The sequence below is a fragment of the Adiantum capillus-veneris genome, chromosome 25 (genome assembly GCF_014529385.1).
Source record: "Adiantum capillus-veneris isolate H3 chromosome 25, ASM1452938v2, whole genome shotgun sequence".
NCBI classification, from domain to species: domain Eukaryota; kingdom Viridiplantae; phylum Streptophyta; class Polypodiopsida; order Polypodiales; family Pteridaceae; genus Adiantum; species Adiantum capillus-veneris.
The window spans coordinates 23210618-23236537 of NC_140955.1; the positions used below are offsets into that span (position 1 = coordinate 23210618).

At 44.2% G+C, this 25920-nt stretch overlaps 1 protein-coding gene across 3 annotated transcripts in view; it reads left to right on the plus strand.

Moving 5' to 3' along the window:
• The window catches only part of LOC147424564 (GABA transporter 1-like), a 115611-nt gene extending 97812 nt beyond the window's left edge, over positions 1-17799 (plus strand). For 2 of the 3 annotated variants that reach the window (XM_086500153.1, XM_086500152.1), the window contains exon 7: positions 17368-17799. In XM_086500153.1, coding sequence (XP_086356279.1) covers positions 17368-17748 — 381 coding nt within the window. In that variant the 3' untranslated portion in view covers positions 17749-17799. The remainder of the gene's footprint in view (positions 1-17367) is intronic. The other variant, XM_086500154.1, reaches the window with a different exon arrangement.
• Positions 17800-25920: the final 8121 nt, after the last annotated feature.

A 25920-nucleotide genomic window follows, 5' to 3' on the forward strand; every position in this document is an offset into this window, starting at 1 on the left:
GAAATCGCAAACGTCCTCGATTGCATACCAAAAATACATGCCATTGATGATCTTGTGTTATTAGCACTCTTTTATCATCGCATGTATCCACAAGAAAGGTCGTAACACATAGATACAAATGACTTAATGAGACCTTCATACTTTTGTCATTTCCATCTATTCCACTGAATTCATATGTACATTTGATGTGCTAGCCCTATCATTACCCCTCCTTTGCACAGGTTGGGTTGGGGCATAGGTAGGCTATAACCCAAAGGCTTCAAGGTAAAGCTGCAATACATTTGGTGACTCGGACAGTACATGCTCTTCCATCCACTTTGCATCCATAGGCGGATAGTTCTTGAACTTCACTAAGTGGCATCTTGCAACCTGTCCTTTAACTTTTCTGTCCTTATGTTCCAAAACTTGCTCAGGTACGAGGATCTCATCAAGTTCCTCAACTTCTGGCTGATCTTCATCTAGCATATCTTCTGGCACATCACCGACGAAGGGTCTTAGAAGACTCACGTGAAACGCATTATGAATCATCCACGCATCAGGCAATTTCAGCCTGTAAGCCACATCGTTGATCTTGTCAAGCACTTGAAAAGGCCCATAGTAACTCATGCTAAGCTAAGGAAACAGCCGTTCCTTGCCCTTCATCTTCTTTAACCTTGCCCTTTCGAACCTTAACAAAATCCAATCGCCAGATGATAACAGCAATTCACGACGGTGACGATCAACAGCCTTTTTCTGCTTTGCCTGAGTCTTCTCCAAGGCAACTTTAATTTTCTTATACATTTCATCCATGTTCTCAACATATCGATCTGCCTCAAAGATCTTGTCCTTTGTATGCAAAATGGGAGGAACTTTTTTGCCGCCTTCAACAATCTCAAAGGGTGCCTTGCCAGTCGACGAATGCACCGTATTGTTGTACGCATACTGAAGCATAGGCAAATATTGTTCCCACTTGCCTTTATTATCTGACACATAGCATTTTAGTAGATCTAAGACAGTAGAATTAGCCTCTTCTGACTGTCCATCAGTTTGTGGATGAAACGAAGACGAGAACTTGAGCGTAGTGCCCATGCTCTCAAACAATCCTCTCCAAAACAAACTAGCCATGCGAGGATCACGATCACTGATAATCGATTGTGGCGTACCATGGTACTGAAACACATTGTACATGAACAAACGTGCCATCTGATCAAATTTTATCTTCTTCCTGACAGTGATAAAATAGGCCTGCTTGCTGAACCTACAAATAATGGCATAGTCACAAGGGACGCATTCCGAGACGGGGGAACGGGGACGGGGGACGGGGCTGAAATGGATTTTTAGTGTAAAAAAGAGAGCGGGACGGCAAGTGGGGACGGAAAAGTGGGGACGGGAAGCCCGAAAAAGGGCGTCCCCTGTTACTATGGATAATGGTCCATATACCATCATTCCCTGTTTTCGTTCTTAGAAGATCAAAGATAAAGTCTATAGCAATGCTTTCCATAGTTACAGGGGACGGAGGGGACGGACCCTAGGGACGGGGGACGCCTGATTCCGGGACGGGGATGAGCGGGGACGGGTGGGGACGGACGGCAAAAGGGCTGCCAGGCCGGAACGTAGGCAAAACGTCCCCGGGATGGCAGGGGACGGCAGGAGACTTTTTTCAAAATTTGAAAAATTGATCATTTCTAGTGGCTAGTTCCTCTCCAATAGCCATATGTTTGAACTTTGAGGCACCCCAATGGCTATAAAAGCCACCCTTTGGTCCTCATTTCTCGATGTTTTATAAGCACATTTGCATCTATATCACTCATGTTATTTGGTCTAATTAGTGTAAATTTGTGGTCAAAGTGATGCTCGATGTGTGTTGCATGTGTGTAGGTAAAAAAATGCCCAAAAAAATCTTTTTTTTTTTTTTTGCCGTTCCGACCCCCGTCCCCGTTTCTTGACTTTTGCCGTCCCGTCCCCGTCCCCGTCCCTGTCTCCGTTCCCGACCCCAACCCGCCGTCCCATGTAACTATGATGCTTTCCCATGGCTTATCTGGAATCGGCAGTGGTTGTAATAGCCCTGGTGCCTTTTGCCCGTCAAACTTGACCTTTTGGCAAATCACGCATATTCGCACAAAGGCATCCACATCTCTCCTCAAGGTAGGCCAATAGAAGAATGTCCCTGCATACGGGTGGACATGACTCTCTTCCATGACATTATGTCACGAGGGCCTAGTGACACAAAGTCTGACATGCATCAACATCAAACCATCTCTAAGGAGGTAGTGCTCATGATGTTGCTCCTCTTGCAATTGTTCAAAGATCCTTGCAAAATCTTCATCAGTAGCATATTGTTCCTTCATGTCATCCAACTCATGATGATAAGGAATTGGCACAGCTGAAATTTGTGGCGTCCTTGATAACGCATCAGCCACAACATTCTTCTTGCCTTCCACATGCATAATCTGGAAGTGGAACATAGAAAGAATGTTTGCCCATTGCATATGCTTTTTGGATAACTTCAACTGTGTCAAGAAGTATCGCAAGGTCTTGATGGTCCGTTTGGACAACAAAATCAGCACCTAGGAGGTAGTGCTTCCAGCTAGAAAGCGTATGAATCACGGCCAAGAGCTCTTTCTCATAGACTTGCATAGTCCTCTCTGGCCCTTGCAAAATTCGGCTTTCATAAGCTACTACCCGTCCATCAAGCATTAGCACTGCTCCGATGCTACTGCCACACGCGTCACCTGAACCACAAATAACTTCTTGAGATCTGGCAAAACAACTACTAGATCAAAAGTCAACTTTTCCGTTAAGAGAGTAAAAGCTGAAATCTCTTTTTGGGTCCATCTGAAAGTTACCTCTTTCTTTTGCAAAGCGTAAAGAGGTGATGCTATCTTTGCAAAATTCCTGATAAACCTTATATAGTAGGAACACAACAATCCCAAGAATCTTCTGACATCGTGCACAGGTCTTCAAGTCTAGCCATGCCTTAATAGCTTCGACCTTTGCGGGATCCATTCTAACACCATCCTTTGAGACTGTGGCCAAGAAAGTGATCTCTTCCATAAAGAATTCACTTTTCTTAGGATTGACAAGTAACCTATGACTGCGCAGCTCTTCGAACACAATGGTCAAGTGACGCCTATGCTCCTCTTCAGTCTTCGAATAGACTATCATGTCATCAAAGAATGTACCAATAAACTGTTGATGCGAGCGAAAAATCTGGTCCATCATTCTGTTGAACGTGGCAAGAGCATTTGTTAGACCAAACGGCATCACTAGAAACTCATAAAGACCAAATGTCGTTCTAAACGCAGTCTTGTGCACATCCTCTGGCCTTACACGAATCTGATGGTACCCACAAATAAGGTCTATCCTGCTGAAAATTCCAGCACCCTCTAAACGGTCGAGAATATCCTAGGAATAGGAAACCTATTCTTGATGGTATTCTTATTCAACGCACGGTAATCAATACACATGCTCCATGAGCCATCCTTTTTCTGTACTAGGAGCATCGGGTAGCAAAAAGGTGAAGAACTAAGCTGAATCAGCCTCTTCTCTAATAGCTCCTCAACCTGGCCCTTAATCTCTTTCTGTTGCGCCGTGCTAACCCTGTAGGGAGGTCTATTTGGTGGGCTACACCCTTGCACCAAATCTATCCGATGGTCCTCAGGTCTCTCTAGCGGCAATTGCGACGATAATGAATCAGAGAAACAGTCAGTAAACTCTTGCAAAAATACTGACCTTTCTTTATCTAACACATAAATATTTGACTACCAATTATCTGAGACATCACGTGCAAAAATCAAGTACACAGAAAGATGCTTCTTTATTAGAGAAGTGATAGCGGAAGCAGATACAATAGGGACAGACTCCCCTTTGAGCTTTACATCCAAAACATGAATTTTTGCTCCTCTGCTGAAAGGTGATCGTGTTGCCGAAGACATCCAGCACGCCACGTACTCTGAACATCCACGGAATTCTAATTAGCGCATGGCACCCTTCCAATGGCATGATATAGAACTCTTTTGTGTCTACATATGACTAAATATACAGACGTAGCTTTCCAATAATGGGAGAAACACACTCTGAGTGGACAAGACATGCCAACCCCGCCTCTGCTGTGTACCCCATCTCTTCAACTCTGATGCCCAGCTTCATAGCTAACTCGGGTGAGATAAAGTTTGCTTTGACACCTAGATCAAAGAAGATGAGTGTCGTTTGATCTTTAACTTTTACCCCATGCTCTATATAACTCAGTGGCATCTGTACTGGGCTGTCACCCACCATATCTGGCACCAAACATGCCTTGGGTTTAGGCTTCTTGCCTTTTTGGTCCTCTTTATCATCTGAGTCAGCTGGTCTTTTCCTTTGTGGACAATCGGTAGCAAAGTGACCAGGTTGCTCGCATATAAAGCATTTGTTTTCATCCATTAAAACCTTCTTTTCCTCGAGCGACTTACGCACAAAAGGCTTCTTTTTCTGTTTCTTTGCCTGCGCTCCAGAAGTCCTGGCTGAATCCTTATCTTTGGTGGCCTTTTCTGACCCCTGTGACGCTTCAGAAGCTGTTTTCACAAAGGGCTTCTTCGCTGAATTTTTCTTTTGTTGCCCTCCTTTCTCGTTGCTCAGAAACCCACGGTCCTCTTCTTTCAACAAGGCAAGACCAGTGTTAGCGACTTCCATGAGCTGGGTAAGGGTAGCCACTCTGTTCTTGGTACAGTAGTCCCGAAGCCCTTTAGGCAGCCCACAACAATACTTCTCTATCTTCTCTGTCAATGGCACAAATCTGTAGGAGGTCACTGCGAGTAACGCTTTACAAAACCTCCGATTGTACTCCAGCAAGCTCTTGCATGTAGCCGAAGTAAGCTGGTGCCAATTTGTCATGACGTCGGCTTCAAATTCATTTGACAGCCAAGCAGATGCAAACATTTTCTTGAAGTAGACCCATGTGGCAGGTGCTTGTCCTTGCATTAATAATGTCGTCCACCATGTAAGCTTATTGTTCTTCAAGAAAGTGGCAACTTTCCTGACCTTAGATTCCTCTGTAAAATTCCCTCCTGCATAAGCTGTATCAAACTGCTGGAGGAAAGTGAGAGCCTCTGCCTTATCCTCGAAGCCGCTGAAAGTGCTAAACTTTACAGCTGCACCACCTTTTTTATAAGCTCTCGGCTTTTCCAGTGCCCCCAAATTGTCATAAGGAATGGTCTGCAACATGGGCACTGTAGTAGGCATCATCAGCACACCTTGGCCATCAACATTTTGCATCAGAGGTGCCATATCTGGCTGCTGTCCAAAAAACCAGCCATGCCGAAATGAGTCTGTGGCACCCCAAACTGGCCCTGGTTGCTCTGAAAACCTTGCTGCATGCCGATGCTACCATACATGGGGTTTGGCATCATGCCTTGCATAGCCCCAAACACTGTTCCTGGCATGTACGGCTTACTTCCAAGTGCATAACCAGCCATACTCTGGAACACAAATCCACCCCCGAAATACCGAGGATGTACCGTGGGTGGTGGAAAAACTGGATGCATTGCTTGGTATCCAGTTCCCTGTCCATTCAAGATAGCATGCGGGCTCTGAAAGGTGGCGGGTTGAACTGGCATAGCCTGTGAAATAGGCATTCTGGCCACCCGTTCAAGGACGGGAGTAACCTGTTTGGAGCCCGTGACCCCGCAACATGTGAGTGTTCCCTATCCTGCTGAGGCGCATGTAGTACATGGGCTTGAGCGGCTGAGCCTCAACAAGCTCTGTTCGTGGTGTAGGTTGCCTATTTTGTTGTGGCACTGGTGGCGCTTGCAAGAACTCCATAAACCTTGGATTCTGCACCAACTGCGAAAACACATTCACTGCAACATCTAACTGAGTCCTGAACGCATCATCCTCAAGTTGCCCAGTCATAAAGCCTTGTACTACTGGAGGGACATTCACATCAACAGGAGGTACAAACTGACGTGGTTGTGGCTCTTGCCAATCTCGAACACCATAGGGGTTTCCTGTCTGTCCTTTGAAGAGGAACCCTCTTCCATAATGCCCTTCCCTTTGTCGGCCATTGTGTAATCCCGTGTTCCTGTACTCTGTGTCTTTACCCAAAACAACCGAGGCTAACTCTTTGAGGAAAAAGTGATTGATGTCTCGGCAAAGGAACCTTGAAACCGGCCCGTAGGGTGGTAGGCTTTGACTTTCGTCCGAAATTCTTTACTTTAGACACCCACAGAGAGCACTTTAGAAAGGTAACCTGCGACGGGAATTAACACTTAAGCGCACACACGTCTTGGAAGCTAGAATGCTTCGAGTGTACGCCGACAACCTGTACGCCCCAAAATTGGCGCGCCTTTCAGTATTTCTTTATTCTTTAGGAGTGTAAATTACAAAGAAGAGTCCTGGGAATCCTTTAACTGTATCCCGCTAGATACCACCTGTTTTGGCAAATTTCGGCAGCATAACAGCCCCAAAACTTGCCCGGAACCAATTCCTATGTTGGAACTCGCTTCTACTGGCATAAACCCTCTGATTCCTGCCCAAAAACAGGTTAAATTCAGCACGCAGTATTTATTGGTTTTTCATCTGTTTTAAGCCCTAAACAACCCCCGAATTGTCGTCTAACAGTGGGGGACGGTTCCCAATGCTTCTGGCATCATTGCGGCTGCAAAACAGTCCAAAAACAGCACATACACAGCGCTAAAAACGCACCTGTTTGGTGAGGTTATGACCCTCACCGGTTCCTGCTTTGGAGTAGCAATTAGCTACTCTTGTTCTTGCTCAAGGAGGCTCTTGCCTCAACACAAAAGCATGAAACCACACATCTGTACATCAGTCAAATGAAGAGCCCTCTTGTGGGGCATCACATAACTACACGTAGGGGAGAGAGAGAGCAGTGTGTAGTGTGCAGGTCATCACTCCTAGCACCACACTGTACATAGAGAGGAAAGCATGCACTCCATAGCTCTTGACTTGTGATAGGGAGTTGCTCTCAGCTATAAATTCAGCGCTACCTCTTCTTGCATGAGGTAAGTGCATTAAAATGCGCCACTTGGCACGAATACAAGCATTTTCCCGTTTCGGGGTTGCCGTCTAAAAATCTCCTGACTGGTTGCCCAATTGACTTTGCGGTAGAGTTGTAAAATGTTCCCCTTGTCATTCCGAAAATAATGATGTGAACACATTTCATGGCCCAAAATAGCAATTCCCTAAATTTTAGGGGATGCTTCCGTTGGACCCCCACTGGTCATCTACTCTGACCATCTATCCTCATTGGGACCGCATCCCAAAGTGCAATGTGGCCCCAGTGTTGGATACTTTTTTTTTTCCAAGAAAAAGATCCTTCTATTAGTTAATGAAACTGTCCATAGGGGTACAACCACCTCTTCGAGAGAGGGCTACAACAACCATGATGGGGAGACTCTCCCAATGAAAAAAACAGCATATGTACAATAAGGCTAAATCAAGAAATGGGAGGAAGGAAAAGCCACACAGGTGGACGGTAGTGCCATCTGAGTACACCCTGGACCCCACTGTCGGATAATTTCCTTTGGTGATTCCCTAGCGACCACTAGCAGCAGGAGCAATACTTAGGTATAATTTCTCCCTCAAGTTTGACGCATACTATGTTTTTGTGTGTTGTTCTAGACTCATGTGGTGCAATAGTTTCTGTCTCACCATAGAGTTGGCTTGCAGACCATAGGTCACTTCGTGGTGTGCAACCATATGGCTCACTCAAGAAGTGTGTAGAAATTAGTGCCTCGTCTCGTGGTGTGTATCCATATGGCCCACTCCAGGGAGGCTTAGGACAAACCTAGATTCTCATTGGTGTGGTGCATTAGTTTATCTCTCACCACAGAGACGAGTTACAACTTAATGGTTAACTCATGGAATGCAGCAGGCATGATGTTACACCTCTCACTTCATAGTGGCCTATAGGGTTCACAATTTTGAACTGAGCCTAGACATCCTCTTACTATACGAAATCCAGTGCCGACAAACTTCCCGTCTGCGGGTGAAACTGCCTTTCACATTGGCCATACAATGTCCGACTGTTTGCAACTTCAAAAAGAGGGTCTCAAAAATAAAGCAAAAATCATTGGAAAGAAACCAACAACTAAAGTTAGTAGTTTCCACGTCCTTGTGACAATCAACAGTTGCCACGTCCTCGTGACAATCCGAGTTGTCGGCATTTACGGGAGGACTTGTGTCATGGATCTTGATCGAGCAGCTCTCGAGACTGGCCACTGGAGGTTGTGGGCTTGGGAGAGTTGTCCACTGGCATGAGTGCAGTGGGATCCTGGAGTGTGGTTTTGAAGGGACCCTTTCTCCTCATCAGACCATCTAGGTATCCCCTTCTTTCAGTACACTGTTCGGTTGGGACGTCACATAATGGCAGCACGGAGAGAGTCTTGTCCTGCTGCAGCACCTCATTGGCAGGAGGATGATCTCACAGCTGAGTTCTTGTCAGCTTTTTGGGAGAGGTTGTGGGACTCCAGACAGCCGAGGCGAGTCACTTTGTTCTAGTGGCTGGTTGGACATCGAGCTGCAGCAGTTAGGAGCTAGCTAGTACACAGTGGTCTCTCGGCAACATGCACAGCTTGTGACCATCTTGTGGAGAGTCAGCACCACTGTCTTTGGGATTGTCCTTTGGCACAGCAGGTTTGGCTTCGGGTTCTTCGGCTGATGCCAGCTCTTTCCACAGCTCGGCAGTACACTTGGGGGCAGCTACTTGGTCCACTCTCACGGGCCCGGCACTTCAGGTTGAGCTATCCTCCACCAGCAGGATGATAGTGATGCATTGGGGTCGACCTACACTCCAGCTTGCTACAGAGCTTACTCCACAGGAGTGGTGCAGTGAGAGAGGAGTGTTGAGAACTCATCTGCGGCCCGACACTCTGGTTCATCTGGCGGGCCCGCTACTTCCGCATCTTCGAGGCTCGCCCTGTACCACCAGCAGAGACAATTCGAGATCTTTGGCTAGAGCTGATCCATACTCTCAGAGGACAGTTCGAGAGACTCCAAGGCAGCTCAAACCGCATGCGGGAGCGTAGGGAGGCTTTCCTTCGACTATGGCGCCCTAGGCCTTTCTTCACCATGGTCTAGGGTGTGCTCAGATGGCACTACCATCCACCTGTGTGGCTTTTCCCTCCTCCCATCTCTTGATTTAGCCTCATTGTACATATGCTGGTTTTTTGGCATTGGGAGAGTCGCCCTCTCATGATTGTTGTAGCCCTCTCTTGTAGAGGTGGTTGTAGCCCTATGGGCATTTTCATTAACCAATAGAAGGATCTTTTTCTTGGAAAAAAATAAAGAGTACCAGCGAGAGCGTGTGTGTGTGTGCGCGCGCACGCAGCAATGGAGATGAGAGAAGAAGAGGAGACCTATGTTTGCAAGGGCAACAACTCACTATGCCCCCTTATTCTATTATGTACATAAAAGAGTTAAGTGTAGTGGGTAGGCGCCTGGCCTAATTGGCCACATGGGGCTTTACCCCAACAACCTCCCACGTAAAGGCCAATGTGTCTGTGAGGGAGAAAACAAAAGAAAACCGTACAATCCTGTACAAGTTCATCACAAGTCTGACCTTAGCCAACGCCCACTGGCTCACTAAATTTTTGTGCATCCAACTCTAACTATAGAGGAAGTATAGAGCGATCGACCACATACTCCTCACCAAATCCGCACACATCCCGCAGATATCTCATGTTGCAAAGTGCTCTTATGCTCTAGGCCAATATCAACGAGTGCATGGCTGACTCCTCCCGCTGCAAATGCACCTACCGCAAATGCAAGCTTGGGTCTTGAGAACAGTATCTCGTACATAAGACTCTTGAATGCTGATGCAATCCTGGAAATCTCTGCCAGTTTGACCATCTCCGTCGAATTTGGCTAAGAATTCGACTCGTGGTAATCATCCTAACACCCGGACTATGATCCCTGGAATCCATCCTCGTGTCCATCACATATCACATGCATACCAAAAGCATTTTTCTGCCTTGAACCCTGTGAGTCAAGAGCAATGTCCAGCTCCAACTCACACACATTAGCCTCTAGCCTAAGCATATCCATGAATGACCGAATCACGATTAAATCCTCAGTACTCAAACCATCCATATCTATCATCGTATCCACGAATGACAAGCCCGGCTGCACAATTGTATGCACAACTAGCTCAACATGCGCACCAATTGGAGCATCATGCAGCCTATCCGCAAAGGAGACATGCCTCGTCTCTTTGCATGGCTACGTACTCACGAAGATTGTTCCATCCTGAACGTGACGTACTCGCATCGCATGAATTGTGCCAACACTAGCACCTCTTTCTATGACTAGTTCTCTGCGATGCAATGTGAAATTGTGCTCGTCCAGCACCACCTGGCATCCACTGTCTCGTAACTGACTCACAGAGATCAGCTTTGTGTCAAACCTGGCACATGGCATACATCTCGCAACAAGTATGATGCACCACTTAACAATGATAGCCTGACATCTCCTACACCTGCACCAACTATGTCATGCACTCAACCATCAACTAGACACACACGTCCAAGCATACCACGAGCATAAGTGCTAAGCCACTCACGGCTGGGAGTGACATGCAACCTAGCACTCGCATCTAGTATCCAATGCAAAGGTAATGTGTCGTGAAAACCCGACATAAGAAAGTCAGGAGTAAACATAGAAGAAAACTCGACATCTCCGTCATGTATAGCCACATACGCTACTTCTGCTCCCACATCAGTCAAAGTGATAGCATCTCTTCTGTGTTCTCTCTTGCGCTGTCTCATCCGCTGAAAACAACGGCTGTGTGCATGCCCTGTATGACCACAATGCCAACACACAACATCTCTGTGTCTATAAGATCACCCTCTGACTGTAGGCATCTCTCTAGACTCATCTGTGCCAGAAGCATTGCACAATCTCTGCCATAAATCCCTAGTTGTACGTGCATCCAAACCGATGCGATTGACAGACTCACCAAGGTGCAACATGATCGTCAAACTTGCAAGCTCATCAAAGTCCTCGCACTCATTATCAGTCATAGACTCTGGCCTAGCATCCATGCCCTGCAGTGGAAACACTTGGCCCAACTGAGTCAATGCATCATGCATAGCTGCTTTCGAATGCTCGAAGTTTGAACCATCAAACCTCGTATAGAAAAGCATAAACTCTAACAATGATGTACTTGCCAAATCCATGGCGATAACCTGTGAACAAGATCAAGCATAAATTGATCAACTGATAGTAGCCAAAGCCTGGCTAACTCATACACAAAGCAAGTCAAAATACAACATACATTTAGGCATAAGCTGTCCAAGAGAAGTGTCAGCAAATATGGAGATCAATTTAATGAGACAAGTGAGCAAAACCGCTCAAGTAATGCCAAAAACCCTCTCTAATCCAAGAGCACTATGCGGTAAGCGATGAATCTATATCATCAACCATCTCTCTCCTAAAATGATTATCGCATACATATCAAATGACATAATCCGGTGAGCAAACACTCACAGTGCGATGCCAAAACACTATGGCAAAGCAACCACTGAGTGCCAAAATGCAATCGAACGCGACTACAAACCATGCACATGAACACACAAAATTGAGAAAAAAATCCGTCATAAATATTCATACTATCTAACCATAATAACCATATGAGTCATAAACATGCTCAAAACCATGAGCAAATCATGCACAAAATCCGCACTCAAGCATACATAAGCTGCCCCAAAGTCTCAACCCTCTCAACTTGGAAAACAATCTTAGAATCTGAAACACAAAGTAGATCAACCGCACTCTGTAAGCAAGACAATTACTGGCAAGAACGTGGATGCAAACCAACCAAAATATGACACAAATTGATGCTCAAACATAGCTGAAAATCAGCCCACATATGTCATTGCAAAACGGAGAATATTGTCGCCGAAAAGCACACATTGTGTGCATCCACATGGCAATACAAACAAGCATCAAAGCATGCACCGAACGTGCATCAAATGAGAATCTGAATCAGCTGAAAAATCAGCTCACAATCATGTCACAAATGCCTGCAAAACTCTCTGCAAATCCGTGCACCACTCTCTGAAATTTTCTCAATTGCACGAGTCATTGTGCATAACCTGTGATGAATCCACTCCCGAATCCTGAGAATCTACAAGAGTGCATACAACCACCAAATGTTCTCAACTTATGCACATAAATTTGCTGAAATTTTCAGCCCACGCTCTCATCACTGAGAGCAAACCATAAATGCACAAAGCAAGAGAACAACCAAGCTCAATCTACACTCTCTGGATGTAGCAAATCAGCTCCAAAAGCACTCTAAATCACCATAATATGCATACATCATCTGCATATGAATCTGCAAGTGTATGTCTGTGTATACATACACATATACATGCCAAGAACTCCTGCAACACAAAGGACCTGTATGCAGAAGGATCTTCAAAGTAGACCACCCTGCTGTCTGAAGTAGATAACTCAAAAACCGTGTAGAATCTCTAAAAATTTCCTTCTTCAAAGTTGTAGAGCACACTAAAACGGTCTGGATCTCAGGGAATCGACTTGAAACGCTAATTCTAACAAGGAGAAATCTGGTCTGCAAAAATCTGCAGCCTGTCCTACACGACCTGCAGGCAGTCTAACATAACTCAAAATCAGTGAGGACTTTGAGAAAACTTTCTACACAAAATCAGACAGGAATCGCGAAAATCGGCCTAAATGGACACCTTTTGATAGAGGAAAACAGGTTTACAAAAACTGAAATTTTGCTGCTTCTTGTCTACTTCCCTACTGAGCTCCAATGGTGCTCTCCAATCCTCAACCTTTGATACCAGTTGAAGAGTACGAGCGAGAGCGTGTGTATGTGTACAACAATGGATAAGAGAGAAGAAGAGGAGACCTATGTTTGCAAGGGCAATGACTCACTATGAATATATGAGCCCCCTTATTCTATTATGTACATAAAAGAATAAGTGTAGTGGAGGGGCGCCTGGCCTAACTCGCCACATGGGCCTTTACCCCAACACATTCTACATAATATTGCTCCCAAATTGCTACCACATGCATCAATGTTGTGATTTGTGTAGGTCCCCAAGTGAATGGAGCCCCTTTCTTTGCAAGGGCATGCAATCGTGAAGCAATCTCTACAATCATCCTCTAAAATGAAAATAGGCCCATGAAGCTCCTCACCTCATGCATGTTTCACAAATGTGGTCAATTTCGAAAAGCCTCCACCTTGGTTGATCCACACGAACACCTTTTAGAGATATGATGTGCTTAAAAAAGTATTTCCCGCATGAAGAACTCACTCTTCCTGCCATAGATAACTGCATGCATTGTCTACATGCTTGAAGATCTATGCTAGATGCTCTCAATGCTCGGTCTTGGACTTGGAAAAAACAATGGTTCATCAAAGGATATGCCCACAGATTTCCTGTGCTCTCTTATCATGTCCATCACCCAATTGAAAATTGAGCATTGGTAAGACCGAAAGGCATTACCAAAAACTCATACAATCCAAAGGACGTCTTTAAAGCAGCTTGTAAACATCTTAAGAGCAATTTTGATGTCGATCATAAGATCGATTCTACTGAAAAAAGTAGAACCCTACAGTTTGTCGAGTAAATCAACAATCCTAGGTATCAATAACCTGTTCTTGATGGTGACCTTGTTGAGAGCTCTATATTCTATGCACATTCTACAAGATCCGTCGTTCTTCTGAACAAGCACTGGTGAACAAAAGGGAGGACTCCATTGGATCGAACCCTTGGCCAAAAGCTTGCTTACCCCTAGCTGTCGAAGCTGGAAACTATCACTGCCTGAGCGATGTTGAGCAACTAAACCTGTGTGCAGTGCTGAAGTATTACTTCCTACTCCGAGAGCAAGTCTCATCTTCTGCATTGTGTGAGGACGTGTCTCCAACGGCGCCTGCCTGATGGAGATCTTGGATGCACTCTATTGCCTCTTCAACAACCTACCCATCTGCAAGTGTCAGCTTGCAAACAGCGACGTCTTCATCATCAAAGTTCTACCTGAGCTCTCTGTAGTGCCTGTACATTGGAGCCACTCATCTGTATATAGCTCATTTTTATGGTATCCTTTTTCTATTGGTAGTAGTAGTAGTGCAGTTCATTTTCGCACAACCAGTTCTTCTCTTGGTGTACATTGTCGAGACAATGAGTGATTTAGTGGCGAGCAATCATAGCAGGCTAAGTGATACAGCTAAGGCAGTGGTGACAAGGGTAAAGGTGGGTGTAAAGGCTGAAGAGTGGTTCCAGACAAAGGTGAACCAACTTGAAAGGTGATCCAACCATAAGCATATGTGGGCCAAGGTACCAAGGCATGCCTTGTGGACTAGTGTGCCAGAATAGATGTGTGGACCACTGTACTAGAGGATGGACCCGGGTACAGTGAGGAGCAAGACCAAGGTGTAGCTGTGTAGACCAGTGTACCAGTGGATAGAGCAGTTCTATCTGATACTTGCGGGTCAGCCCCGATCCTTTACCCTAGCCCCTTGTGGCTCAGGGTTGTAGCTGGACCACTCACTTAGATAATTTTAGTGGATGTATCCTCAGAGGATGTACCGAAGGAATTGTCAGTCAGAGTCGATAGTCTCATCAGTCACTTGAAGTCAGTTGTAATACTAGTCTGAGTATAGAGTCCGCACCTCATTGCACCTCTTTATTACACCTTAGCCTCCACACCCCCATTGTACCGGTACTCGAGTCTGGGTCTGGAGCTGTGAGCACTGTGCACTCCCTCCTGGTCATTGGTCTTTGGTCATGGTCTTGTACTCATCGTTTGGCAATACAGGCACGGTGAGTTGCTCCATCTTCTCAGTTTCATAAGTGCTCTCCTATCGTGTGTGTGGTGTGCCGTAACTGTCATGCGGTATACCTCCCTTGCTTACCAAGTGCTCAGCTGTGAGCGTGTGTATGAGTGAGACTTCGACATAATGCACCAGAGACAGCCACATTCACAAAGAACACAGTACTTACTTTCTTGCTACATCCGTACATCTGTCAATGTGGAACCTCTCCTCAAACTAACACCCCTGATGATCCCGAACTCCTAACATGGTCAAGAAAGCAGCTGCTGTCCAGAGCTGCTTTCCAGCTGCTGGCACTCAATCTTCTCTGCCGTCTTGGTCATCTGTTGAACAAATTCTCTCCTTAGCTCCACCCAAATCCTTAGCAGAGACCGCATGAATGTGAGCAATCACAATAGCTCAGAGGAACCTCAGTGAAAATAAACTATATGAGTGATGAGTAAGCTCTCCATGTTGAGAGATAGTGCTGCCCAAAGCATGAAGCAAAAAAAAATAGTTTCCAAGTCTCAAGGCCCAATTAGAGTCCCCAGATAATGAGCTTGGAAAGCAATGCAAAACTCTGATGAACGGTGCCCAATCCATCCTCTGCCCGTGGCATCATCACTGATCCCAAGCAACCCTAGCCCTTGTACCTTGTGTCCCATCAGAATTTCCACAGAGGAAGGTGGCATAACCGGCTTTTGTTAAAAATCAGCTTGCTTGCCATCGTGGCGAGCCGGTTGCCAGTCAAAACCAACTGGCTGCCAGCCGTTGACCAAAACAATGAGGAGGGAAGCCATACACAGTGCTTGATTCCCGGACAGGCCACTTCCCACTCGAGTGCTTTACCACTGCGCTACGTGCAGGCGTTGCGAGTGAGTTGCAGCCTTTGCATAATAACGTTAAAAAAGCTGCTGCCCCCCAAAAAAGTGACGTGACCGGCTGTGCCAGTCATGCCCACCTACACAGGGCCTAGCAGGCCGATATTTATCATAAGCTGGCATAACCGAGCCAATATCTCTGAGTGCACTATCTTCTAGCAGCAGTAAACCAAACTCTGATAAAAGAGCACCTGGTTTGCCACCGGCGCAAGACCAGCTATTATAAAGGAAAAGATGACCTTTCTATCACCCATGTGGTAGATTAATTATCCCATTTCCCTCTTGAATAAGATTTTGGATAGATCTTTGAGTTCTCTATGGATTGTTCCAGTGAGGTTAAAAATTTCTCTTCTTCTCTCTCTCTCATGCTTTTCAGCACCAAGCACTCTCTTTCTCCACCACCACGCCCTTGTTTTCTCTCTGCTTGTGGCTGCCCACAGAGAGTAATAATGATGACCCTATCTACTTTAAACAAAGGAGCAAGTTGATCACCTTTGTGAAAACCCTTTCTCAAATCATGTTGTGAAGAGGACTCATGACCCAAGCGAGAAACCATTGCTTGATCTTGACATTAAATGCATCTGTACACACTCAATGAAGCCCTCGTAACATTAATACCTATTGTTGTCAACGTATCTAGTCATGTGGGTTAGCTGCTTTCCGTTTTGACAAACTACCAGAGTCCGAAAATCATGAGTTTGTGTTTGCGTTTATCGGTGCCAAATTATGGACTATTATGTAGAGTTACGCAAGACTAAATCAAAGTAGACACTGAAAATTGACGTAGATGTAAAGAAGCATTACCAACGTGCCTTAAAGAGTCCACATAAGTCTCCATATCAGTCATGTTCTGCTCATCAGAAGAAGATTTTCACTGGACCAAAAGTGTCCGTGGTGTTCATGTTGAAAACAATGTCCTGCAAAAAAGTGAAGTTGTAGGCCATGGTGCATGTAGAAGTCTGAAGCCTCACCCATCCATATCCAAAACAGTACACACACGTTGTAAATTTCTAAGGCAAGCATCCATCTCTCTCTCTCTCTCTCTCTCCCCCCGACATTCTTCAACCAATCAATATCAAGCCAGAAACCATCTCTTGGAGGATCAATGATACACATCGACATGTGCCATCCTAGCATTGTCTTCTCACTTTCAAGGATAAGAAGGAGCGGATGAAGTTGTTGCGACAACCTCGCCTCCTCAAGGGAACAAATGTTTGGATCACCGAGGAGCTAACCACAAATCAACTCAAGCAAAAAAAAAACAAGCTCAAGAAAATGTACAACGCCCGTAAGCAAGGTTATAGGGCAGTCTATCAAGGCAATAAAGCCATCATTCAAGAGTTTCTCACTCCTAAAGGGGCTCTCCCCTCACCTGACCACCCTTAGGTTATGTAGACTGTTTTACTTTCTTTTTCCATCTTGATGGACCCTTAGTCCTTAGCTGACATGTATCTAATGCTCTCACTTGGAGGAACTCGTGTAATACTTTGTCTTTGGTCCCATGGGTCATATCTGACCTCCGCGGATGAGCGGATGATAATTCATCTATCTATCTATCTATCTCCAAAAAAAAACATTGTCCATGTATGCTCCACAAGTAGAATGGTACCTCTTTGCACAGTTTCATTGTATTATTTGAGCCAACCGTTGAGGAAGCGGTATGATACTTGCATGGATTACAGTTAGCTTTTCTCTATGCTTGTACATTTGACATGCAGGACTTTGCAGGTTTATTCACAACCAACATTTGAGATGCTGGAGGGAAAGGCGTCGAATGCGAAGGAGGGGAGGTTCTCTGCAAGAAATTTCTTGCCAAGGCTGGTACTGAGAGGCTCTTTTGTCGCCATAGCTACCTTCATTGCAGCCATGCTCCCCTTCTTTGGTGACATCAACGCACTCATCGGTGCCTTCGGCTTCCTGCCTCTTGACTTCATTTTTCCAATGATCTTCTACAACATTGTCTTCAAGCCATCTCACCGCTCTGTAGTTTTTCGGTTCAATACACTCATTGCCTTTGCTTTTGTTCTGGCCTGCATAATTGGCTGCATTGCTGCCGTTCGACAGATTGCCCTCGATGCCAACAACTACAAGCTCTTTGCCAACTTGTAAGATGTGACCAAGAAAGACCTAAATAGTCATTAAAATTTGTCATTATCTCTCTCTCTCTCTCTCTCTCTCTCTCTCTCTCTCACACACACACACACACACACACACACACAAAAAAAAAAGACACTTGTTACTGTGAGGTGAATCTCTAAAGAGAGTAGCAACAATGGGTTTCTACCAAACACCGAGCAAACTCAATACCCAGCAAAGTTATCAAATGAGTTATGTACACACACTTTTTTAAAAAGATCTATTTGATTAATTTACTAAGCACACGGATAGGCTGGATTTAGCAGAAGTGGGAAACCTCAAAGCGAGGAAAACCCACCGAAAGGGTAATGTACAAGGGGAAGAACAAAGGACTACTCAGCTGTACAGAGTAGCTAGAAACATTCATAGGAAAGCCATGCATCTATGCGGTGATATCACCAACTTCCAAAGCAAACTGTAACGATTGCCTAAGGGAAAGCTTGAAGAGTGGGAACGGGTCCCCATGAGTACGATGAAACATGTAAGCATTACGCTGACTCCACAGGGTCCAATAAGCCCAATATCTAACCCACATAAAGAGGACCACAAAACGTTGTAGTGTCGGTGAGAAAATGCCAAATGCGCAGAACCTTTTGTGAAAAACAACCCAAGAAAGCAGAGCCGCATACAGGCCGATTCACGGCGAAGGAAGTCTCTAGTAATGCAGCAATCCCACAACAAGTGGCAAATATCCTCTTTTGCAATGAAGCAACGGACGCAAGAGGAGGGGTGAATATGAGCGTCCTAAGGAAAGTGCCAACAGAAAGCACTCCAAGCAAACTGCGCCAAAGAAACAGTCACTCCTTCAGGGGCAAGTGGCTTTTCGACAAGGCACAGAGAAGGTTCCTCCACCAGAGATCAGATTTATGCATGTGCCAAAGGGCATTGCAATGATCAGCAAGCCATGATTGTGGTAGAAGAAGAGCATAAATTTGACCCGCAAAAATATCTCGAAAAGGCGTTCCTCGAAGATCCCAATCAGACATGCGATCACCATCAGATAAAGGTGAAATTGGCAAAAAGTCAAGCAACATACTTTGAAGTTCTCTCCAAAACTGACAATTATGCCCAATCCAAAACGGCGAGCAGGAAAGGAAAACTCATAAGTATGTCCAGCCTCATCAACTACATCCTCAACCACACGAATGCCACGGCCAAAGAGAAAGTAAGCCTGGCAAGGGGGAGCGGTCGACCAAAGTAAGAGAAAATGCTCGGCTCCAATGGAGACTCTCCAAACAAATCGAATCACCTTCCTGCCGAGGATTCCATGAAAGATGAACCGCAACCTCTTTCCAGGCAGACACCAAAGTGGAAGCAAGAGGACATCCAGGAATGTACTCTTCCATCTTGCCAACAACCACCTCCCAGATAGAGGGTTGCCAATGTCCAAAAGAGGAAATAACAACATGCTGACCAAGGTGCGCAAACAAAGAGTCAAAGGCTGAATTTGTTGTGCAAGTGCAGGCAACAATATAGCTTTCCGAGCAAGAACAAGCCTGCGCAAATCCAAGATGTTAAGGCCACCCAGGCGTTTAGGAGTGCAAAGCTTCTCCATAGACATCAAGCGCAAGCCTTTTTTCTGAGCATGGGTCCGCCACAAATGGGACAGAATGTCCGACGTAAGAGAATCAAGACAACGACCAAGCCAATGCATCAGTGGCAAAAAAAACTGAACATATGCCAACAAGATACTCTGAACAATTCGCAGACGAACATGTAATGGCCAAGTGGATAACTTCGAGTAGTGCAATTTAACCTTCAAACGTTACATAACCCAATCCACTTTCTGAGAATGAGTGACATTCCATCCAATTAGGTAACCCAAATGCGTAGTAATCACGTTCTGAGAAACAATCTCACGTGGCCACAATATCCTGTGCCAAGCACAAGAACGAAGAGGCAGAAGCTTCAATTTACAAAAGTTGACTTTAAGCCCAGCCGCAATGCCAAAAAGTTCTAAGGCTTCCATAATCACTTCGACATTGGCCTTTTGATTATGAGGCATAAACAACGGATCATCTGCGTAAGCCTGGCCAACAAAGGTATGACCCGAAGGTAACCGCAAACCATGAAGACGCTCAATAGAGGTCAAGTGATCAAGGTAAATCAACAGCGGGTGAGTGGCTATAGCATACAACAAAGCACTAAGGGGGCAACCCTGCCTGACCGAACAACTAAGAGGCCAAGATTCTGTTAATTCGCCTTCCAAGATCCCCGAAGACGTGTTGCATGCATACAAGAAATAAACCACATTGGCAAATTTAGGACCAAACCCTAGGTATCTCATCGTGGCAGCAATGAAATCCCACTATACAGTGTCAAAGGCCTTTTCAATATCAACTTGCATACCGAGCACATCCTGATGGAGTCCTGCAAAAAGATGGTCCTTAATACAATGCACCATCATTTTAGCCAATATATTGTAAATCACTGGAATCAAAGTAATCAAGCGCCAGTAAGAGAATGGCTCACAAAGCGCTTGCTTAGGTAGCAATTTAAGTAAACCTTCTTTCCAAGATAGTGGCAAATCCTATTTCTGCCATGTTGCATTTATCATGAAAAGCAATGGAAGTTCAAGAGCCTCCCAAAAGGAGAGAAAGCCCATCCCAACCAGGAGATCGCCAACAGCCCAAAGCAAGCAACGCACTGTGCAATTCCGAGGCAGTGAACGGGTCCTCAAGGCAACATGCATCCTGTGGGGATATGATCGGATGAACAAAGGAAAGCATCAATTGACGCGAATGGCAATCAATTGAGGATGCTTGAGAAGGAGCAGCAAACACTTGTCGATAATACAAAACCATGGCATCAGCAAGTTCTTGCTTTGAAGAAGTCCAAACACCTAGGGGAAGCATAACCCGCTTGATTGCTTGCAAGACCCTCGTATGATGCAAATGCTTAAAGAATTGCTTCGAAGCACAGCCTTTATCCATGAAAGCTTGTTGACGGGCACGCGTCTGCCATTTAGCAAGTTTATGCTTGTCATTTGCTGAATACACACAAAATCTTTGCACAACTCCGACATCTCAGAGTCAGACAAAGACCGCAAATCAACCAACACTTGCAACCGTTGACAAGCTTGCTTCGTATCCTTAACATCCCCCCGAGTACACTGCATGTAATGCGTGCCATAGTCATAGATGACACTTTGCACCCTCATAACAAAGCGATACCAGGCAGCATCAAGATCAAAATGCATGTGAGCAAGAAGCGGGGGAATAATATCAGAGATCATGTCACGAAAATCCGCATGAGTGAGATAAGCATTGTTAATATGTAGCAGACGTTTTTTAGAAAGAGGACGATCACAAAGAGACCGCCCAAAACTCACATTCAACAAAACAGGGTAATGATCAGATAATTGTAAGGTGTAATCAATGCTGGCCTCACATAAAAAACCTCATATTGTTGCAGATTAAGCAACTACCTTTGATTCAGTCGCGCTTGATAAGAAGAGTGAGCAACATGCTGAAAAGTAAATCCAGAGGCATTCGGGTGCAAATGCCGCCATAAATCAATCATTGGAGTAGTAGCAAACAGATTATCCCCAGTCTAGCCTTTCCGCAACAACATGTGTGAATTACCTATGGTACTATCATCCATAGCAGGGGTATTATTAAAATCACCGCAAAGGAATGCATTTGACGTCCATAAACGAGAAGAGATGCCTTGCCATAGAGTAGCCCTTTGCCCAGATGTTGTATACGCATAAACACCTCCAAATTCATAAACCTGACCGTTCAGGCATTGAACCACCATCCAGCGGCCCTGCGGATCATTGTACAAGAGAGCTGGCTGAAGCTCATGCCGAACCAACATCAATAAGCATGAATAGTTTTGCAAACCAGCATATGCAATCCAATAACCAACAAGAACACTGACTAGCAGTCATGTTGGTTGTGTTCTTGCAAAACAACTATATCTACCCTACATGTATGTACATAGTGCCAAGTCAATCGCCATTTGTCAAGGTTACATAACCCACTTACATTGTATGTAATACATTTAATGTGATTGTGCATTAGAAATCATATGTACAACGGCAGGAAACACATGGATCAAGTCGAGATGCCCATATGGACATCTCCATCCACCACATCCATACCAGAACCCATCCGCTGAGTGAAAGTAGGAGACTTGTCCATAGGATCTTCCTAAGAGGTGGAAGCCTCACCCAAAAGCACATCCTTATAAGAATGCATCGCTTTTTCCCAAGCATCAATTAAAGTGCGATTGTCATTGCAAGACAGTTGCTTAAACGATACATTCTTGTTGGCGTTAACCAAAGGAACATAATTACGAGAGGAAGTTGGAGTACAAATTTTTACTGTCTTTTTAGGCAATGCTCATGAGCTAACATCTCCTGACCCAACATTTTTGCCTTTCCCTACATTTACATTCCCAACATCAGCACACTGCGGATTTTTGTTTTTCCCTTTGTCTACATTGGGAATCACCTTCATAGTAGAAACTTCATTCAATTTAGCTTCACCAACAGATTTGCCTATAGGGGTAGGGGCAGAAGCAAGAACTACCGAAAGAGGGGGTTGTAGAACTGGTTCAGGACATTCAGATTGCATGTGACCAAATCTACCACATCGGAAACAAGTGTTTGCAAATTTGCCCCATTTGAGTTTAAAAGGACGCTTGCCAACCCAGGGATCCCCTGAATCCACCATAATTCCATCCGGGGTATGCTTGTCTGTATCCCAAAGAATGCAAAACCTATTGGTATTCGCATTCAATTTCAGAGGACAAATTACCTTGCCGAGCTGAGCAGCCAGCAACGGAAGAAAATGCCTCCACGTGCAAGGGAAATCAACAATTTCACACAGGAAATCAACAATCAACCATTCCAGGCTTTTCGGGCTTCTTTGAAGTCTTCATATAGATAGCTTTTGATTTGAGAAGCACTCTCCGAAACATTATCCATGGCTTTACGACGCTTAAAAACACACTAGAACTCTGACATACAGCAACCGAAAGACTTTGTTTGTATTTTTGTTGGTTTATCTATTCACAGAGACCGCATAGATATATACATTTGCCACAGAAGATATACATCTTGCAAGATAACAGAGCTTGTAAAAAGAAAATTGTAGAGCCTGTAAAATTTTAACTGTCACAAGTTGATTTGAACTGAAATTTGCCTTGTGCTGAGGATGCAGCAGATCGCACAGAGGCTGCCAGGGGGCAAGTAGACTCAGGATAGTAGGGTTTCGCTGGCACGCACATACACACACCCACACACGCGTGCACACACACACCCCCGCTCACTGGCTGGCTGTAGCAGCAGTCCGCGTAGGTCGCAAAGGTGGAACCAGGCACGTAGCAGAGCGTAGGATCTTCTGCAGCAGGCGACATGTAGCACGCCCAAAAGAGCCAAGGACTCAGCTGGAGGTCACGTAGGTGGGCAGAGAGCATCGCAAGGGCACGCGCAGAGATTCTCCACTCGAGTTATACACACACACACACACATATATATTTATATTTATATACATACATACGTCTATATATATATATAGAAGAGAGAGAGAGAGAGAGAGAGAGAGAGAGAGAGAGAGAGAGAGAGATTTACTCGAAACCCAGATATGTCATCTTTTTTGCTATGCAAAGAAAAGTGGACATGGGAAGTATAGAGGTATATATGTCATCATTTTTGCTATCAGAGATTTACTCATTGCTATATTTGTCATCATTTTTGCTATGAATATCAGTGCAAGGCATAATGGCAAACGTGCAATGAGTGAAATAAGCAAGAAATTCCAAAGCAGACAACATGTGACTTGTAGAAATTCTCTCAAAATTCTCTCTGTGGCCTCTCAAAATTCTCTCTATGTGGTCTCTCTCTCTCTCTCTCTCTCTCTCTCTCTCTCTCTCTCTCTCTCTCTCTCTCACTTCAAGACTCATAAGATAGATGTTATAGGGTCTTTCGTGGAATGTTCCTATGATGTTAAAACTTCTCTCTCTCTCTCTCTCTCTCTCTCTCTCTCTCACACACACACACACACACACACACACACCTTCAAGTATAGCTTATTTTTTAATTAATCAGAGTGAAACCATACAGAGGGAGAGAGCAAGCGAGAGAGGAGAGAATTTTTAATGTTGTAGAGCAATGCAATCCCAAGAGATCTCAAAGTTGTACACCTCCTAGAGGCTTTGACTAAGCATTCAAGTTTTTTTATAACCATAGAGAGTTCCTTTTAATAACATTTATAAATCTTAAATATTAAGCACAGTTTTAATCTTTTCTCAATATGCTTTACAAGTATTATGGTGGAGATTTTCCTTTCCCTCTTCCTTTCTCAAGCATCATGCTAAAACATCCTTATCCCAAACATTAGGAGCCGAACAAAATGGAATAACCCACCAACAAATGTCAATTCCAATTTCAATAAGACCCAATCTAGGACTAAAGACTGCAAAAACACATTGTTCATATTGACTCAAATTTACCAATAGGCTCGACAAAAAATCTACGTCTTGTGTAATCTCCCTATACTAGCATTCCTTGTCAAACTTTTTTTTTATAAAAAAAAGCTTGCTCTCCCTACAAGCACTTCCCATAATATTCTACACTAACACACACACCCCCCCCAAAAAAAAAAAAAACCCCACACACACACACTTGCCCAAGCATTTTTCATGGCTTGACTATCTATGACCAGACGTGCTTCAGAGGAGAAAGCATAACCTTGGACAAAATAAAATAGTTAATATGTGGGTGGGTGCTTGAAGTATCTATAAGAAATGCTAGAGGTGTTTAGGGACAATGATAGATAGATAGTATATTTGATGCTAACTATTGCCTTTTCTGATTTTAGCTCTATATGTATCTTGTTGGGTTTTGCTTGGTTTTATGATTGCTCAGAAAGGTTTTCTCGGAGTTTGAAATTGTTCAAATGAAGTAAATACAAAAGAAAGTTTCACCAATAACACCACAAGATATGTAGGAGAAGATAATATTACTTTAGTAAGGAAGGATGAAGGCATTAATTCTACCCTAACAATCTCTTCTCTTCCAAGTGTTTTTGTTTTACTTGCATTTATAATTCTTCTAGACATGTTAAATAACGGGTAATTTTGAATCATGGTTGAAACGTCCCTTGCGTTCTTGCATTGTTGTCCTCCAATAATAAGAAGGGAAGATTGTGGTAATTTGAGTGGTCTAGGAAGAACAATTCTTATTTAGCTCATAATAGTCATTTTTACCTACAAATTTTGTGTACTCTAGGTAAGTAAACATTGTCCTCGTGCATAGCATGGTCATGTAGTATTAGGATTGACTTTTGTATTATCTTTCATTTGCTAGAATGAAGGAGGACATTGGATGAGGAAACATCGGTGCAACTGAAACTCTTGAGGTTCCTATTAGCTAGCAAGGGCCATTTTTAGGTCGGCAACTTACATTGGATTGCCAAGTTTTACCTCGTTGCATTTTCTTTGTGAAGCAGATTTAGCCACTCTCTAGCTTTGCCGCTTGAAAGGGATATGTATTGGGACCATCTATGAAGCTTGATAGATGTGAGGTTGTTGCTTCACCACTTGTTGCAATTTCTTTTTTGCACAAGGTAGAAAATAAAGAGTATGCTTATGTCATAGTAGGAGGACGATAAGAAACTAATTTAGGAGGTACAACTATTGAGGGCTTGCACTTTGTGACAAGTGACTTGTTCACATCTATAATATGCATTCGTAAATCATTAAACTAAGAACAAGCTTGTAGGGCCATTGAAATCCCTGATCTAGATCCAAAGTCTTGGGCAAGCTTGTAGTGACACTCAAATCGTCCAAAAATTTTGGAATAGGTTATCATCGTTTACAAAAGTATGAATTTGCATCAAGAAATGATAGTATTCTTGCTTGAAGATGTGCAATACTTTGTTCAATGATCTTTAATCATCAAAATAGGTGGGAGTAGCGCTATCTAATCAGCCAAAGCGAGGCATAAACACATGATACACAAAAGTAGTTCAAAATAGTAGGTCCGATGGCATTACATATGTACACCATGTAAAGTGCAATCATGCACATTATTAATCACAGTTTCTCCCTCCTAGAAATGTCCATAGTAGATATATTTCCAACTTATCGATTCTCCATTGATGCGTACAACAACTCTTAACATTTTTCTTTGAAAAG